The 18,645-nt window shown below is 34.7% G+C and overlaps 1 protein-coding gene across 2 annotated transcripts in view; it reads left to right on the top strand.

The window, feature by feature from the left end:
* Nucleotides 1-18,645, top strand: part of LOC115881087 (protein abrupt-like) — a 103,524-nt gene that overhangs the window by 51,431 nt on the left and 33,448 nt on the right. For both annotated transcript variants that reach the window (XM_030898463.1, XM_030898454.1), the window contains exons 4-6: nt 5,266-5,431; nt 14,297-14,512; nt 17,716-17,938. In XM_030898463.1, the coding sequence (XP_030754323.1) occupies nt 5,266-5,431; nt 14,297-14,512; nt 17,716-17,938 (605 nt within the window). The remainder of the gene's footprint in view (nt 1-5,265; nt 5,432-14,296; nt 14,513-17,715; nt 17,939-18,645) is intronic.

Below are 18,645 nucleotides of genomic sequence, written 5' to 3'. Positions count from 1 at the left end.
CGTTACATACTTCTTTTGACGCCAGGGGCGTAGAACGATGGTTGTTTGGTCTAGGCGTAATATGTTTGAATAACAGTGGCGTGTACTTTCTGGAGACATATATGCAGTTATAGTTTTTATTGCCGAAAGAATAAAGTTTATAACATTCTATATAAGAGATACGGATACTTGTCGTTACTGCGAACTGGTTGACAATGTCGAACACACATTTTTCCATTGCGCAAGATGGAGACGGTTTTCCATTGCGACACCAGATAACATAATCGACAACATGCTGAAGAAGAAATATTTTGGAAGGAAATAAGCAAAATGGTTAAGGAAATCCTTATGGAAAAAAGAAGAGAGAGAGAGAACGTATGATCTGGTAGATCCAAACCAACTACATAGAACAGAACATCTACATAGACTCTCCTTCTGAAGTAATGCTAACGCGGTTCCAGAAGGAGATACATAAGGGTTCTGAGGGTTGTTTTAATCAGTAAGAGTCTGACACCGCTTCGGTTGTCTTACCAAGTGCCCATGATGGCTTTTTTCCCTCAAAAAAATATTCTATATAAATTGAATCTTCGAAAATAAACTTCTTTTTTTTTCTAGAAATACTGTAGACTAGTATTGAAAACTCTCGTGGCGGGTGTTATTGTCTTGTATTTTATGCCGTGAATTGTGACTATTGTAATAGTGTACGAGTTTTAACAAATATTACTATTTTTAGCAAATCAGTAAATAAAATGTAACTATAATTAACGAAAATATTTCTATATATTTTCATCGCATGCTCCTGGATTTTTTATGAATGAGATCGGCCATGTTTTTAGAAAACTGTGATCCCCTTAACGTTGCTCCGTTGATTCAGATTCGTTTGTCAGAGTGTAGGGACTAATTATTTGATCATTTTTAGTGCAAAAAACTTCAGTTGTTTGTTTTATTTTAATAATAATTTCTTTCATCAGTGTCGGATTGGGACTTGTGATTTCACGATCTGGAAAAATGACATTATCCTTCAATATTTATAGAAAATAAATTTTAGTAGACGATTTGTAGTTTCTAGATCAAATAAAAACATTTTGTATTCGTTCCAAAGTTATGAACAATTTTTTCGAAGGAAATAAATCTTAAAAAGTACTTTAGGAGAGTCTATTATATACTTATTTCATTTAAAGTTTATTTTGTATTGTAGAATGTAGAATGAGTAAGAGGGGGGAGGGTAATCACTGCGACCTTAAAGATCTATTGTGCCCCCTTCCTTGAGTTATCACATAATCTATAACCCATCATACCCCTGTTGTAGAGGGGACAGGGTATTTCCCATCCTCCTCTGACCACAGTTCTTCCTCCGAGGATACACACCCTTCCACGGTTGGAGTTTGGCCCTCCGTGCCGCTCTTCACAGTTGAGGAGCTTGCCTCCGGCTGAGGAACTCGTGAGGTGGAAGCTGGAGGATCTGTCTCCATTTTCTCCACCTCTTTAACTTGGTCTCTCCTTAGACCTGATACCGGTATTGTCCCGTATCTATAATAGAGGATATGTCCCTCTTTCTCTGTTGCCTCCTTGGATTTGAGGTCAATTCCTATTGTGAGGGCCTGACCATGACCCTCCTCCTTCGAGTTGATGACTCGCCAACTCAATGTCCTTATATTGAAGTTCTGCCCTTGGATAAGGCTCAGCAGGCAGGTGGTGTCTTTCCCCTTGCTCCTCGGCAGAAAGACCGTTAATTGCCGCCCTTTCTCCCTTCACTGTTCAACCAGTTCCGGCCCTTGCCAATTTTTAAGCTTAGGTGCGATTTCCACCAACCAATTCGCCGATTATTGAGATACACAATCTATGAGGATCATGCCCGCCCGAAAGTGTATCCCCGCAAAACGCAGCTGACCCACATTTTGTAGATCGTTGTGTTGCGATCCGATCGCCACTACTTCGTCCAGTATAGTCTCTTCTAGAGACGTTTGCTGGTCGGTGGGCAGAGCAACCTCTGCTGGTGATACGTCCCTGCTTGCCTCTCGGTGTTGGACGGCTTTCCATCCAGGCTTTTTTCTATCCCTGACGGAGAATAGGTGAGAGGTTCTCGCTCCCTCTCTTGCTCTTTGATGGAGATGAGTCAGGTTGTGTCTTGGTTTCTTTACTCTCCCCTTTTCGGAGTTGTGTTTTTGCTTTTGCTTCTTATGGAGTGAGTCCTTGCAGTCGGAGGTATCTCCGTGCTTCTGCTCCGCTAAGACCTACTCTGAGAGGATCGTCTAGCCCGCCTGGTTGACCCAGGCCGGGTAGACGAGCGGTAGCTTATGTCGCTTATTGGGTTTAGAGGTAGGCTCCCGACCCTTGCTGGAGAAGGTGGTAGCTTGTGTGCCACTTGTGGAGGATGATCCCAAGCAAGTGTAGGTCGCCCCTCCTATAGTTTCCTTTGGATTTGGTCCCTTGGAACTTTCATTTGTAATGTTCCCATTGTCACTACGGGCTTCCCCACAGCGTCACCGGTGGTGTTTTTAATACTAGAATACTAGATCTCATAGTGTTCCCACGAGTCGCTAAGGATAGTCGGCCACTTCTACAGAGCCCCGCATGCAGAAGTAAGGGGTAAATACAATGGGGTGCCCCCTGATGTCCCAAGGTTGAGGCCAGTAATGGCTAGTCCTCTATCTAGCCACGCATCCCTTTGACATGGTCCCGTGAGACATGACCACAGTCAGTAGAGGGTGCTTGGTATGACGGACAGTAGCAGCCCCGTCCGGCTTCGTTATATGTCTTGGTGCAATTCCCTGGCCACGACACTACAGCCAGGGACAAGACAACGAGATGCTTCTTAGACCGAGCTAAAGTGCTAGAGGAGATTCCTCCACACAAGGCGCACCTGACAAGGAGCTTCCCCACCAACGACAAGGTCTTGCATCTACTAGGGGAAGTTATATTTTGTATTACCTACAACAAAGACTTCCAGACTCCCTACCACATAAATATTTGAATGTCATATTTTAATTATCGCCTTCATTAGATAAATAGAAATCTACAAATTAAAAAAGAAATAAAAAAGGCGACGCTAGACTTCCTACTGTTTGATTTACCGAAGTGGAAAATTGAATTATAGGATTACGACTTGATAAATGTCAAAGTACTATATCAAAAAACTTATTATTTTTATTCTAGTATAATAATACACTCTATTTTACCTTTTTTTTAATTCGGTAGACTTCATTATCTGTAGACGGTGGTATTTGGTTACATTTTAAAATTAAAAAATACGCCATAAACTATTAATGTTAAACAAATGCACCATTAAAAGAAAAAAAATATATACAGGCTATATTTCCTCGAAATTCTTTCCAAACTACCTTAGACATCACTGTCTTACACGTTAAAATCAAGACCAACACTTCTAAAATAACCAAATCGGTATAGTAGTATACATATATTTAAATTCCTTCAATTATTAAAAAATAAACTACAATTTTATTTATATGTAACTTTCACAAAGCGTTTCTGCATTCTCTCAATATCAATTAGTAGCCGAAATCTTTTTGAAAAATATCTAAACAACATTCATTTGCATTTAAAGCGAGTTGTTTGACCTTTTCATTTTGTCCGCACTAGAAAATAATTTTTGGGTGTATGTTTTCTTTCTCCCGTTAATACGATTAAAACCTTTTTGGTATTTATATATTAGGAATAATTTAATTTTATAAATATGTGCCGTTACTGCGTTTAGCAGTAGAAAGTATGCAGTTATGATATTTTATATACCGGGTGTTTCTCAAAAGTGGCTCACCCCTATAACTTTTTATTATATCTACCATACCAACAGGTATGGTAGGCTATTAAGATCGGCAAAAAAAAAGTTTTTTTAATTTCACTCAAAATGAGTTATTGAATGTTTCACTCAAATGAGTCATTTATGAACAAAAAAAAATAAAATATTTTCATGGTGTCTGTCTGTCTGACTGTCCTTCTGTCTTTAACACGATAACTCAAAAACCGCTAAACCGATTTTAACCAAATTTGGTTTGGTTTGGTTTGACTCAAAATACTGTGGCACCCGAGAATCTGGCCATTAGTTCTTAGTGGGGGTGGGGGGTTGGTAAGGGGGTATGGGAGGGGGTTAAAAATTTTAAAAAGTCGTTTTTAAAACTCCAAAATTACAGTAGCTAGCGAAACGCGGTTTTGAATTTAAGATTAGGAATAATATTTGCAACAAAATTTGTAATAACATCAAAATCAGACAGTCGCAGTATTTGAGATAATTGAAACTAAAAGAACTGCCTACTAACTTTTTATTAACATATTTTAGCATGGGCGGCTATACGTGCCTACCGGCGCCAATTTTTTATTTTGAGAGCAAGACTTGGCATGTTGGTATATGACATAAATTTGGATTCAATTAAAATATTTTATTTTTAAGTGCATTGTTTTGATTTACTTAGTAGCCGAAATAGTACATTGTTCTTTTATAATTATGTGCCGCGTATCGAATAATATTGGGAGCTAATTCATGCTAATACTTTTTAATTAAATAACTAGATAATTTATAATTTCTATTTATTTTTTGGTGATATTATGACTTCTTGAAGTACAAAAAGTTTAAAATTGGAATTTTCTTTTACACGAGTCAAAGGTAAGCAATACTTTTGCCTTTTTTCTTCTTTCGGGATCTCTCTTTCGGTTTTATTTGTTTTATCTTTTAATAAACCAACGAAGTCTCGAAGTTGAGGGCAAAGGGTATTGTAATTACTGAGTAAAAGTTAATTCTATATTTTTTAAAACAATAAAAGTATTTTAAGGGTAGTAATAATTTTATAAAATAATGTAATATATTACATGCTTTCTTCTCTTGAAGATTTTTTCGCCTTGAGATAATAGATGTAAAAATAAACTGTATGTGTGTGTGTAACTTTAGAATGGTAAACGTAAGCTGTTCCGCTGCGCTACAAAGTACCTTCTTATAAGTTAGTACCTTCTTATAAGTATTTATACTAATTTTAAATTCGTATCCTCATTAATTATAATTATAATAATTACAAAACCACATTATTTTTAATATAATGTTTTACTTACTTATTTGTGGGAAAACTTCACAATTATATAGTTCATTATGTTGAATATGTATAACATTTTATGACTATTTGTTTCGAGAAACAAAGGGAATAAAATAATTTCCTTCCTTACCAGTTTAAACTAAATTAATATTCATTGTTTTCGGAATGATTTTTTAACTCATAATTAATTTAGAGTATCACTTTATTAAGTGGATAGCGATGTACTAAATATCATTATTTTTTACAGGTTTATGTACAATGGCGAGGTTCACATTGCCCAAGAACACTTAACGGATTTTTTAAAGACTGCGCAAATGTTGCAAGTGAGGGGATTGGCCGACGTATCGGCCGCCGCCACTGGACAAAGACTAACCACCACAACAGCCACACCATCGGAACAAAAGATCTCAAATGTAAGTAAGGCAATCGTTTCTTGTTTCCAATTTCTGAAATATATCACTAGTTTATATATTATGTCAGCGTCAATGAAATTCGTCATTCTCTGAAATGCCTTGTCAATCCAAGTACTGCCGGCAAGCAGCGTAAAGCTTCATTCTTATTCTCGAAATTAGTAGAGTAAATTAGTGGTTACAATTAGCGTAGAAGTTTGTTCTTCTAATTTCACTCACCGCATTCAGAACGTTAAAATTAGTGGTAGTCATTTTCAATTAGTAGAAAAAATTAACCAAACTTTTTCCACTAATTATACTTCAACATTTCCGAGTAATGTAATTTTGGCCTTTGATTATCATCCTTCAGGAATTAGGCTTTCTCTATGGATACAACTAGTGATGGAATAACTCGAGCGAAGTACTCGATTATTGAATAACCGACATCTCTCGATTATGGACGAGCGATGCAAGTGACGAGTACCAAACGACGAACGCAAGCGATCCTAGAATGAAATAAATTGAAATCCGATTTTAATGTGACATACTCGATAAAAAGCCGAGCGAATTTTCTACATACGTTGCAGGTGGCAAATTTATACGACGCCGAATATATATTTATCCGTTGCGTATCTGAGGGACAACATTTTACGACCTACATCGACAATGCTTTGAAATAAACTAAATCAAGCGAATCGCTCGCCGCTTGCTACTTGCCATTCATCACTGCGCACGCAACTTACTGATTGGCGCTTGGAGTTAACGGGTACTTACGACAAGCGACGCACGGGTGAAAAACCGTATTTTTAAATACGAGTGATATTTATATATAGATTTTTTTGTTACATACCGCGCCGTATATATTTATCCGTTGCGTATCTGACGGACAAAATTTTACGACCTACAGCGACAATGCTTTGAAATCTACTAAATCAAGCGAATCGCTGGTTGCTTGCTACTTGCCATTCATTACAGAAAGAATATGTGTCCTGCGCACGCAACTTACTGCTTGGCGCTTGGCGTTAACGAGTACTTACAACAAGCGACGGGTAAAAAATCGTATTTTTAAATACGAGTGATATTTCGTTCGAGCGATCGAACTCGGTTATTGCAATCGCTTGAAACTCGAGTACTCGATTATTGAAATTAATCGGTTTTTCCCATCACTAGATACAACTGACTACTGCAAGCTGCTGCTGGAATATACTACTAATTTTAATTGTATTTTTTAGATATTGTGAATGATCGTAAACTATTAACTATAGATTATAATTGAAACCACTAATTTATTTTATTATATTAGTTTCGAGGTTCTGAATGAAGCTTTACTCTTTTGTTGGTACGTTGTTTGACTGTATATCTCAGTCGTTCCCTGTAATGACTGAATATTTTAATGAACCGCCGAAATTTTAATTTAAAACAAATAAAATCTTTAAAAATAGTAATTCTGGTCCTTTTGTTAATAAAGGAGTTGTAGTTTTTTTAAGAAACAGAACATATCATTTTAACTAGCTGTATAATGAACAAAACAGGTCGCAATTCGAAAATAAAACTTAAAATAAGTTAGGAACAAGATTGAAATGTATTTTTAAATGTCTTTTTAACTATACAAAAGTTTTTAATAGTACTTGAAAATAAATCTATTTAGATATTATATTATTACCAGTAATGGGAGTCACAAATTTTTCTATAGAGATAAGAACAACTTTTGCCTATTGATGTATCATCATTATCCATTATCATTTTCAGTTTATTAAACATTTTAATTATGGTAGCCTCCATCAGATATTTAGATACTCTCTTTGTAGTTGGGCCCAGTTGGGCTCAAGTTATCCCTACTAATATCATGGCATGGTCTAACACATGGTTTGGTCTTCTTCGAGGTCTCTTAATTACTCTTGGCTATCATGCTGTAATTTTAGTGATCCATCTGTTGTCTATTTTTCTTGCCAGGTGTCCTGCTCATTTCCACTTGAGGATTTGATTCTGTGGATGACATCTATTACCTGGGTCTTTTTGTCGTATCCACTGTAGTCTTTTACGCTCTTTTTCTGATTATTTCAGCATATTTCATTCTATTGAGCGTTGTGAGATCTGCAGTTTCCTTATAATGTCTGTTTTAAATGTCAAAGTTTCGCATGCCTGAGTCATGTGTCTGGTAGTACACATAGTTTTCTTCTTTAGATAAGCGGCATTCTAGAAATTTGAATATGATTGAATATGATTGAGTTTCTTCCATACTCCATGCTAACTTTAATCCTTCTGTTGATTTCTGGTAGTAGAGATTCTGAGCTGTGAATTAGTTGTCCTAAATATATTCTTCTACTATTTTTCAGTGTTGTGTTGTATTTATTAGAATGTCTTTCTCTCTACTTCAGTTAGTTGTATATTACTTTAGTTTTGCTAAATTCATTTTGAAAAATACTTTATTGCTTTAATTTTTTTAGTTATTCAGGAGTATTGGCAATTAGGATTTATTTATGTCATCAGTGAATCTTAGATCTCTCTCTCTCTCTTCAGTCCCGACCCCCATTAGGGAGTGTAGTGGTCAGCGTAACTTCATGGATGATTTTTCTCCATGCGCCTCTGTATTTGGTCCTCTCGATGACATCGTGCATTGGCTTGCTACAGCTAATCGTGATCTGGTCTATCCATCGAGTTGGAGGGCGGCCACGTGGTCTACGTCCCTCCACGTTGCCTTGAATTATGAGTCTTTCCGTATTGTCCGGACTTTTCCTCATTATATGTCCAGAATATTTTAGTTGTTTTAGTCGGATTTTACAGGAAAACCTGTTAGTAATATTAAATTAATTTATAATGAAAACGTTTTTACGGCGTTCAGTCCATGGGATACGGAGCATACGTCTATAACAATACATCTGGGTAGCACCGATCTTCTTACGTTCCGCCTGCCTGAGAGTCTACGATTCGCAGCCATACGTCAATATTGGGAGTACCAAACAGTTGACTAGCCGGTCAAATCTTGGTCATAGATAGATCTTGGTCAGTCTCCCAACAGCTACCTTTGCCATGTTGCACCTACGCTTCACCTCTTCTTCCGATGTGCCTGTATTTGTCAATAGTGATCCCAGGTATACGTATGACTTAACGACTTCAAAGCGGTCGATATAACTTATATTTGAATGGTTGTTATGTTGCCTATCAACTATCATGATTTTGGTTTTTTGTGTATTTAGTTCCAGACCGAGCCGATTGCTTTCGTTTTCTACTGCCAGTTTCTCTCGACTGCCAGCGAGTAGTGCTGTATCATCTGCAAAGCGTAGATTATTTATTTTTTGGCCATTTATTGAAATACCTCCTTCCCATGTTTCTAGCGACCTTCTCATTATGTATTCTCTGTATATGTTAAATAGTTGAGGAGACAATATACACCCCTGTCTGACTCCTTGTTCGAGGGAAAATTCCTTTGAAGCTGAATCCAGTATTCTAACTGATCCTGTAGTGTGCTGATACAACTGGATGATAAGTGAAATAAGGTGTTGTGGTACCCCACTTCCTTTAAGATTTTCCACAGGTGATGCCATCTGACTTTATCGAAAGCTTTTTGTCTGCGAAACAAATATAAAGTGTGATGTTGAATTCCCTTGCTTTCTCTATGATTTGGCGCATATTCAGAAGATGTTCCCGAGTGCCTCTGCCCTTGGTGAAACCTGCTTGTTCTGCTGGAATTTCTCTTTCTAGAAAAGCTTTCAGTCTTTCATTTATAATTTGCAACATTACTTTACTGGCATGTGAGATGAAGAAAATTGTACGATAGTTGCTGAACTTAAGTATGCTCCCTTTCTTGTGGAGAGTGACAATGCTGGAGTGTGTCGGGCCATTCTCCTTAGAATCTTAGATGGCTAAGATATATTTCCATCATTTGTTGGTCCAGTCCAGTTGACGGAAGATTGCTTCTAGTGTTGCTGGAAACAAGAAAGTCTATACGTCGTATAATTTTCAACATAGAGACAATATCATGCAATATGATCTACTGGTATGATGTCACACATCGTTGTCACAGGCCTATAATATCATCAGATAGATGACTGTTAAAACATAATCTTTAAAAAATAATGTAAAGCATCAATTCAAAATACCGCCAACACAAAAAAAGAATATACGGTACGTGGGCAGGATTCATTGCTAGTTACAGTTACAAAATCAATAAAATCGAAAGGTTAACAATATTTGAAATTAATAAATACGTGAATAATTGTAAATCGCCGCATATTACGAATCGGAAAAACCACTATCGAACCTGAGAAATATGTGATATTAACAACAATAATTTGGTTTTAATGCTTTATTTAAAGTAGGCAATCTTCGCCGCTCACTTACTTGCCCCAACTACGTGAATTTTTAATGAACGTTATTTAAACGGCTATTATTATTGTTATTACCTTGCCAAACTCGAATGCCCGGCCTTGGATTTTCGACTATTTTATGTTAATTTTTAATAATAATAGTGTATTTTTTGGATAATTACTGGTTTTAATTTGAAATCCGTTTAAAATTAGGAACACGTCACCATTTGAATATCTTACAGCGTTTTTTTATTGTACCTATAACGATTTTTAATCAGAAAACCTAAATATTCTTGATACCAATTAAACTTTTACTTCGTTGTTACCAACACTGGACATATTCGGCGCCAGGCTAACTAACTGGAATTTAAAATTCCCGCTGGGGATTCATTGGAAACTCTGCTGTAAAAAATCAAGTTGCCACATTTATTTATTTATTTCCGGCATTGTCATTCGTTTGACACTTTAGTTTTGTATTACGAGTTTTTGGTATAAATAAGCTTAAAAATGTTTACTAGCAGACCTTGCAGTCGAACATTGTTCTTTTTTATAACCTCTGCCTCTTTATGTCCCTTAAGCGGCCCTCACACGATCAATAATATTGTCAATGTTTAATCAATATTTGAAAGGTGGCCTGACACGGTCAATACATATATCAATATTAAGTTTTGTGCAGATATTAAATGTGAATTATACCCTATGCCAAAAAATGAAAGATAAAAAAGGCGTGTCATTTTGGCAGTGAGTGTCAGTCAGTGTGAAAAAATCGAAGAAAAAAATTAAGAAAAGGCGTTATACAAAAAAATTTCCAAAAAGAAAAAGGTTTGGCCAACTAAATCTTCTAGTTACGTTAAGAAACGGGAGCCTGATGATCTAAAACTGGTGAAAACAACGACGGCGATGTTCCGTCTTTCGCCATGGTTACCAATAAACTAGTCAAATTTTGTCAATCATGCGACCTAACGATCAATATATTAGCTTTATTCGGGTTCTTGTTATTACCGATTCTAAACCGTCCTAGAACTGTGATGCGTATATGCGCAGAAGGAAATATGAAGACATTATTTCATTTGCGCATGCGCTGCAGAGCTCTAGGACGGTTCAGAATCGGTAATAACAAGAACCCGAAAAACGACTAGCTCCGCCTTTAATATTGTCGAGTATTTTCATTATCCCGAAAATCCATCAATATATTGAAACTCCATCAATATGTACGCTCAAACGCTCAATAATATTGTCAATAATCCAAAATATTGACAATATTATTGATCGTGCGAGGGCCGCTTTAAGTGCTGTTAAGGAGGTGAGTTTTGTTGATGTAAATAATTCTAACTGTTTATATATTTTAATTAGTTTATTTTTGTTTCATAAAATATTTTGATTAAAAGAAAATATGTAAAAGTGAGCAACGCTGTGCCGATGCCGGTCAATATAGTAATGTGTTACTCCATAAGATAGCTGTCATTAAAAATCTGTCCAACATAAGTCAGGGAAGATTTTAACAAACGACATCTAATAAATGACAGAAAATCTCACCCTGTATTTGAATCGTTTGAATTGAATTTGGTGTAAATAATATTTTAAGTAACTTTATGTCACTAATAATTACTTACTATTCCAAACTTAATGGTGTTATAATGGGAAAAAATCTTAAATCAAGTCTATAAACCTGACTAAATAAAATTTTGGCAAAAATGTTTAAATTTGTTGTATAATTTAAGATACCGAGCAGCTCTTCATTTTAGGTACTTTATTATAGGGCTTGTTTCTCTCTACAATTTCCTGTCTCACAATGTACCGTTTGTGTCCAGAAAGGGTTCATAGTTTCATAGATGTCGATTTTCGAAAGAAATCAGTACCTGTATATTATTTCCTATATTTTTCATTTTATTGATTTTATGGAAAGCACTGTTCATTAAAATGTTGTATCCTATGTTATAGGGCTTGTTTCTCTCTACAATTTCCTGTCTCACAATGTACCGTTTGTGTCCAGGAAGGGTTCATAGTTTCATAGATGTCGATTTTAGAAAGAAATCAGTACTTGTATATTATTTCCTATATTTTTCATTTTATTGATTTTATGGAAAGCACTGTTCATTAAAATGTTGTATCCTATGTTATAGGGCTTGTTTCTCTCTACAATTTCCTGTCTCACAATGTACCGTTTGTGTCCAGGAAGGGTTCATAGTTTCATAGATGTCGATTTTAGAAAGAAATCAGTACTTGTATATTATTTCCTATATTTTTCATTTTATTGATTTTATGGAAAGCACTGTTCATTAAAATGTTGTATCCTATGTTATAGGGCTTGTTTCTCTCTACAATTTCCTGTCTCACAATGTACCGTTTGTGTCCAGGAAGGGTTCATAGTTTCATAGATGTCGATTTTAGAAAGAAATCAGTACCTGTATATTATTTCCTATATTTTTCATTTTATTGATTTTATTGAAAGCACTGCTCATTAAAATGTTGTATCCTATGTTATAGGGCTTGTTTCTCTCTACAATTTCCTGTCTCACAATGTACCGTTTGTGTCCAGGAAGGGTTCATAGTTTCATAGTTATCGATTTTCGAAAGAAATCAGTACCTGTATATTATTACATATATTTTTCATTTTATTGATTTTATGGAAAGCACTGTTCATTAAAATGTTGTATCCTGTGTTATAGGGCTTGTTTCTCTCTACAATTTCCTGTTTCACAATGTACCGTTTGTGTCCAGGAAGGGTTCATAGTTTCATAGATGTCGATTTTAGGAAGAAATCAGTACATGTATATTATTACATATATTTTTCATTTTATTGATTTTATGGAAAGCACTGTTCATTAAAATGTGGTATCCTATGTTATAGGGCTTGTTTCTCTCTACAATTTCCTGTCTCACAATGTACCGTTTGTGTCTGGGAAGGGTTCATAGTGTCATAGTTGTCGATTTTCGAAACAAATCAGTACTTGTATATTATCCTATGTTATAGGTTTACAGAGCAAATGATTGTAACAGATATTTTATTTAGAGTGTGCAAAAATTAGTTTAACCCATGGTTTAAACCGAATTTTATTATCGTTGTCACATTGCGCCGTTTTCACCAAGGTTGTCGTTTATTATTTGACAATTATCCTAATGTCAGTCATTATTATGTATAATATTGTATTGTTCTTTGAATCTTTGTTTTCCCGTTTTTGAAATTCCCGTTTTTTGCATATTTCCATAGTTTTTTTAAATTGTACTTTTAAGCACAAACAGTTCTTTTTAAGAACTAAATTTTCAAGTTTTTGTATTTCATTTCTTGAAATTGTGTGTTCAAAATATGCCGAAGCATTTAAACAGTCGAAGCAAAGAGCTTATTGTAGCTTCCCTAATAAACTATTTTGAACGGGAACTTGACAATAAAGGTCCTTTATTACTTCTTGACTGCAGTCAGAGAAGTAAGTTTGATTGATAAGCGCATTACATCACTTTCAAAGTTATTTCTACGTTAGTTTTATTAAATTCTGTGATTATGAGTTTGTGCATTAATAGCACCCTCTTACTTGTTTGGTTTATTACCACTTATGGCGTTGTAAGATGTACATCAATAAATAAATAAATATCCCTTGCCTTAATAGCGCTTAGAATTATCTTCATAATGGACTAGTTTTTGCCAATATGTAATAAGTAAAATAAGCTATAAAACAAATAAATCAATTGATTACTAAAATATTAGTTATTAAATTAAAAAAAAACGTAAAAATCTTTTAAAAATGATATAATAAATATATTGTTTGTCACTCTTAAATTAAGATGCATCTCTTAAATCGATCACAATCTGGCAGCCCTGTCGTCATCGCTTGTCACTCAAAGTTGATCACGTGCATCGGAAATTGTTTTGCGATTACCATAGATGAAAAGCATAATGTTGGTCATGTAATTTTATCGATTAACATAGATACTGTAAATAATAAAGTAGCATCTGTTGAAAAAGCGCGAATGGGCTTTTTAAAAACCAGTAAATCTGTTAATAAACATCATCTATTAATAAAATTATACTAGCAGAAAAACACATAACCGAAATATTTTCACCGCAACAATTAGCGAGTTTGCCTATCCATTTAGGATAAATCTCGTTAATTAAATCATCTGGCCTTTCAAATCATTAGAACCGGATCGTGTATACAGGGTGATTGAGATTCAACTATATTTATATTCTAATAAAGTTGCTATGAGTTTTTTACGGCTATTAAGCTATCTTGTACACTTCGCACTAAAAGAGGTTCTAAAAAGAACAGTGTTCGACTGCAAGGTCTGCTAGTAAATAATTTTAAGCTTAAAGTATCACAACACTATTTATTTAAATTAAAAACTCATAATATACAAAACTAAAGTATCAAAACGAATGACAATCTCAGGAAATAAATAAATAAATGTGGCACCTTGACATTTTTTTACAGCAGAGCTACCATCTGAATCCCCAGCGCCAAATTTAAATTCCACTTAATCAGTTTATTTTTCACTACAATTGAAATAAACAATATAATAAAGATACTTGTATGAATACTTTGAAAGATATTTATATACCTAATGTGTTTCTATTTTATTTTTGCAGAATTCTTCCTCATTACCGTGGGCTACCGACCGTCCAGAAGCGTTGCGGGAGGGTCGGCTATCTCCCCCTCCCGCGAAAAGGGCACGTAGTTCGGAAAGGGATAGTTTTCCCAGCTTTAGGGAACGCAGCCCTTCGTCGAGTAACAACAACGGGGAGATGCCCGAGTCGTTACTGGGGCAAGCGTTGGAAGGAGGACCTACTATCTTAACGAAAGAAGTAAGTAACTTAACTTACACGTCGCGTACACACCAAAGGAACATTGGTAAATAGGCTTACGAACGTTTGTAAATGTTCACAAACTTGCTGCCTACAAGAAGTTTGTAAACTGATTTGAATGCGTTTATCGGTTTCCTGCGGATTTTTGCGCTGCAATAAAAATAATGCACAGGTTGTACCTTTTAAAACAAGAAATCAAATTATCTTCTGGGTTGCATATTTTGAAATTGTTGGATTTATTAGAAAATGAAAAAAAAAATGTATTTATAAATTTTTGTTAAAAACGGAGCTTCCTTAAACCTTTACCAGATATAAAAGTAAATAGCTATAGATAATAAATTGTATGCTAAAGAAAATTTTTGGAGAAAAAGTGTTTTTTTTGGGAGGGAAAAATGAACTTGGAATTGATCATTTTTCATTTAAATATATATGTCTGATAAAATATAATATTTAGACTCTATTTTATTTGCCAATTTTCCTATTAATAGTTTCAATTTTGAATAATTTAGATGCAAATATTCCCAAAGAACTCGGAACAAATTGCTTTTCTTCAAATGGCAACCACAATCTTTTGTTAGTTGGATCCGATATAACATAGTACGATGATTAGTCGTTACGTCAGACAACATTTTTTAGATAAATTACATACATGGTTTCCAAAATGATTAATTTTAAAAATATTGTCGCGACCTAGCTTTGGGAGTTTTGGCTAGGGTCACTTAAGTCCAACCAATTAAATAAAAATACAAGTATAATAATATGAGGAATAAGGGAAATAATAATATAAATATGAGCGAAATAATCTGGTAAATGTCCAGATTATTATAGAAACATATCGGGACTGCGCGATCTCTCTCCAAGAGTGCTTTTGTATATTTCCATCGCCGATGTTTGCGACGAACATCACCTTAAATTCTCACGTTACGTCGACGTAATTTTAATTGTTTTAATTACTAATGTTTATTATAAGAACATATATCTAAGTATACGTTTATGTGAACGATTCCCTTGGGTTTACTACATCAAATTGGCTTATAAAATATGATTTTCCCCAAATTGATATAAACCCAAGTTGGCCTATATTTAAGTCTTGACAATATAAAATGGACTTCAAAACTGATTTTTTTACTATAAAAGTAATAGGTCTCAAACGTAAGTTAAAGTTTTCTTAGTTACCCTGGCAATTGGAATTACCAAGTCAAACTCTCTATACATTGTTATAAGTCTTTTATCTATGGCTTTGCCGGTGTCTTATCAAAGAAAAAATAGCCATTTTCGAAAATTCAAAAATATAATTTTAAAATGATTTTAAACACAATTTGTGTTTAAAATCATTTTAAAATTATATTGTGTTTTTAAAATTATCACAAATGTGAGGTTTAACCGTAACCAACATGAGATACAGGCCAGAAACATCGATTTGTGACGTCACCGCAATAGTCGGGCTTTTGAATTGTGCCATAAGGTACTGCATATAGTTTTTGCATAAATAATACTATTTATTGATAGTTTTGCCAAACATAAATATGAAAAATATTATACACGAAGGTATTAAAAATAACATTAACTTTTTATCACGTTAAATTAATTGAATAGCATTAAAATTTAGATCTAAAACACGAATATTAATATGAAATAAACAACAGCATAAGATGAATAGAATAAAATCCAGATAATAAAAAGCATGTCCTAAAATTGCGTTAGCGAGTATTTAGCAACTAGTAATAATATACCTTGTGATAAAGTTTCCAAATATTAAAAAATTTGAAAGCTATACTTTATCGACAAGTTAAGAAAATGTATTGAATATGATAAGGGCAGAATACATTTTAAAGTTTAATTAAAGATAATTGTAAAAATTTGCCTAACATATGTAAAAAACGTGGATATCAGGTAGAATTAACTATTATCATTAAGTAATTTGTAGTTCGATGTTCATCAAGTAACCATTTCCATATATCGTAAATAAAAAGATAAAGATATCATTTTTTTATATAAAATACTGAAATAAAGTACAATTCATTTAACTTCTTTAAAATATATTGCCATTTCATAATAATAGTATATATTTCATAATAATAATAATAATTTTCAATATTTATTTCATCCTGAATTTCCAAATCTTGTTTTCTTTCATCGGGATGTTTGGGAACATGCAGTCATATAAGAGGGTTGATTTGGAAAAATTGTATGCACAGCATCTTCTGTAGGTTTTGGACGTGACCTAGTTACAGTTAATATTGTTGGGAAAGAGAATGTAGACAGATCCTGAGTACTTATTATAATTGCTGCTACAAGGCACAGGCACAGAACAATGTCGCGGCATTTTTTATTTTACAAAGAAAAAAAAAGAAACGAAAACTGTTTTACCCTCGGTTTTACCTAAAAATACACGTCACTTACGTTGGTTTAACACTATACACTAACACTGACCCTATTAATTATGTTTTTATATAAATTCCCCAACTTTTTCCTAGCCCGAACACACAGCCCGCATCGCCGGTGTTACTATAATTTTTACCGAAAGTATGGGTTTTTTTGCGGGTACGATGTTATGAATCGGATCTAGATAGTTCACTATTCACTCAGAGTACACTCAAAATTATTTAGTATAATTTTATTAGCATAGAAACGCATAAAAAACACAGATTTGTTGCGAAACTATATGAAAACAATAGCTTTCTTTACGACTACTAATTCTCGACCACTTCGGTAGAACTGTCAAAACAGTCAGGCCTTGAATATGACGTTAGCCACGGTTCAACTAAATCCGGACATTTTTTCTCGCTCTTTGGTTTTAGCAAATTTTCAAAATATTCATTACCTCGAAAAAAATTCCGGAAATAATTTAATTTCTTGTGGTATCACTAGTGAAAATTTCCGAATGATAATTGTTCCCGATAGTTGACCGAAGTTAAGCGACGTTAAACGATGTGAGTTGATGAACCGGTGCTCGTTTGGACATTCTGTCGTGCTGTTCTATGGCAAGAGTGTAAACTCTATTAACACACACTGCTCATTCCCGCCGGTTCGAGGCCGGATGACATCGGATATCTCATGACTAAAAGTCGATTTAGATACTTGCCAAGTCGATAGGTCCGTCCAGATTAGACTTAGCTGCAGAAAGAGTCATTACCACTTTGAACTTTTGTTTCTTTCTATGATAAATTGAGTTTTTTATTTGCGTCCTTTTATTCTTTCAGAAATCCAGCAATAACTCCGAATCGCCCCAGCAAACGTGCGAAGATAGCAATAGTAGCGACACGGCGCCGAGCGATCACGGCGACGGCGAACCCGTCACACCAAAGACTGAACCACCCGACTACCCCAACATGCTGGACGAGCACAATCCCTTTCACACCAACGGCGGCTTGCTGGACCAGACGAGGTCGCCGTCCTTTCCAGGCGCTCTACTTGGACTACAAGGTGAGCTAATCAAATTGAGTGTAAATTTTCATCTAAAATTTTGCAATAGGTCATGAAATAGCTATATATGTAACAAGAATTTCATACAAGATTTTTTGTGAAAGCGGATAATTTGAGATTTTCATGCTATTATTATTATTTATTTTTAAACATTTTTTAAAGTGTTCTGGTAATCGGTTTCTAAGTCATTGTTTATGCATTGTTTTATGACAAAGTTCTGCCAGGTTCAAATGTCGCCGTATTTCCTACAAAGTTTTGTGAAAGAGTCTTTGGATATTCAACAAGCTGCTGAAACTGCGCTATCCACGTTAGTGCCCGAGAAGTCGAAAAACTTATACGAGACCACATACAACTTTGAAACCTGGGTCAAAGAAAAACATGTTGAGAATTTCACAGAAATGGTATTCCTAGCCTATTTCCTGAAGTTATCCACTACCTTAAAGCCTTTTTAAATATTCGATGCTCTCTCCGCACCATAATTTACCTGAACAGAAACGTAGATCTTAGCAAATTCAGAAACCTTATTGCATTTTTAAAAATAAAAGCTTCCGGATATCAGGCAAAGAAATCAAAAGTATTTACAAAACTGGAAATAGAACGCTTTATGAAAGAAGCCGATGACAAAGAATTCCTGTTAGCTAAAGTTGTCTTAATCGTTGGAGTATTTGGAGCATGTAGGAGGGAAGAAGTCACGTTTTTGACCGTCA

The sequence above is a fragment of the Sitophilus oryzae genome, unplaced genomic scaffold, assembly GCF_002938485.1.
Source record: "Sitophilus oryzae breed Bouriz unplaced genomic scaffold, Soryzae_2.0 scaffold_1107_pilon_pilon, whole genome shotgun sequence".
Taxonomy (NCBI): Eukaryota; Metazoa; Arthropoda; class Insecta; order Coleoptera; family Curculionidae; genus Sitophilus; species Sitophilus oryzae.
This window is presented reverse-complemented; position numbering and strand designations above follow the sequence as displayed.